Genomic DNA, 745 nt, shown 5'->3' with positions numbered 1-745 from the left:
GAATACAGAGAGTTCAGCAGTAAGACCCCACAGTGCATTCGTGAGCACCTGGCCTGGGGCCCGTCACAACAGGTAACAGTTGCTCAGTGATCTCCGCTCTGTCACTAATTTGTGAGATGATTTAATGTTATGTCTGCAATCTTCCAGGTGAACACCTGTCACCTCTGTCCCTGACCCCAGCCAGAGCCTGCTATATGGAAGGACACATGCAAATAGGGCCGTCCCCTGCTACTGAAAACAGCCCAGCCCGGCCCTGCAGCTCTGCACAGGAGCCCAGCTGGGATCGAGGGGCCACTCGGGTCAGGATAGATGCGGACACTCGCCATGGAGTGTGGGCTGAGCTGGCTGCTCCTCCTGGCTCTTCTAGGGGGTCTGTCCTGGGAGTTGGAGACCATGAGGAGGGGAGGGGACAGGAGAGTTACCAGCGTGTCTTAGAGCCAGTGTCCTGACTGCTGTGTCTGTGTTTGCAGGTGTCCAGTGTGAGGAGAAGCTGGTGGAGTCTGGGGGAGAATTGGTGCAGCCTTGGGCGTCTCTGAGACTCTCCTGCGCAGCCTCAGGATTCACCTACAGTAGTTACGATATGAGCTGGGTCCGCCAGACCCCAGGAAAGGGGCTACAGTGGGTTGCAGGCATCAGGAGCAAAGGTGGTAATACATACTACGCGGACTCTGTGAAGGGCCGATTCACCATCTCCAGAGACAACGGCAAGAACTCGCTGTATCTGCAGATGAACAGCCTGAAGCCC

The 745-nt window shown here is 56.5% G+C and overlaps 1 gene segment (V, D, J or C); it reads left to right on the top strand.

Annotated features, from left to right (window-relative positions):
- Positions 1 to 310: 310 nt before the first annotated feature.
- LOC101624311 lies at positions 311 to 741 on the top strand (the record flags this gene model as incomplete). The annotated part of the segment is given in 2 exon segments: positions 311 to 370; positions 471 to 741. Coding segments are annotated over 2 exon segments (317 nt in total), but the record flags the coding sequence as incomplete, so codon positions are not given.
- Positions 742 to 745: the final 4 nt, after the last annotated feature.

The sequence above is a fragment of the Condylura cristata genome, unplaced genomic scaffold (genome assembly GCF_000260355.1).
Source record: "Condylura cristata isolate star-nosed mole 26May11 unplaced genomic scaffold, ConCri1.0 scaffold00157, whole genome shotgun sequence".
NCBI lineage: Eukaryota > Metazoa > Chordata > Mammalia > Eulipotyphla > Talpidae > Condylura > Condylura cristata.
Note: the sequence above shows the minus strand (reverse complement) of the source record. Positions and strands in the feature narration are given on the sequence as shown.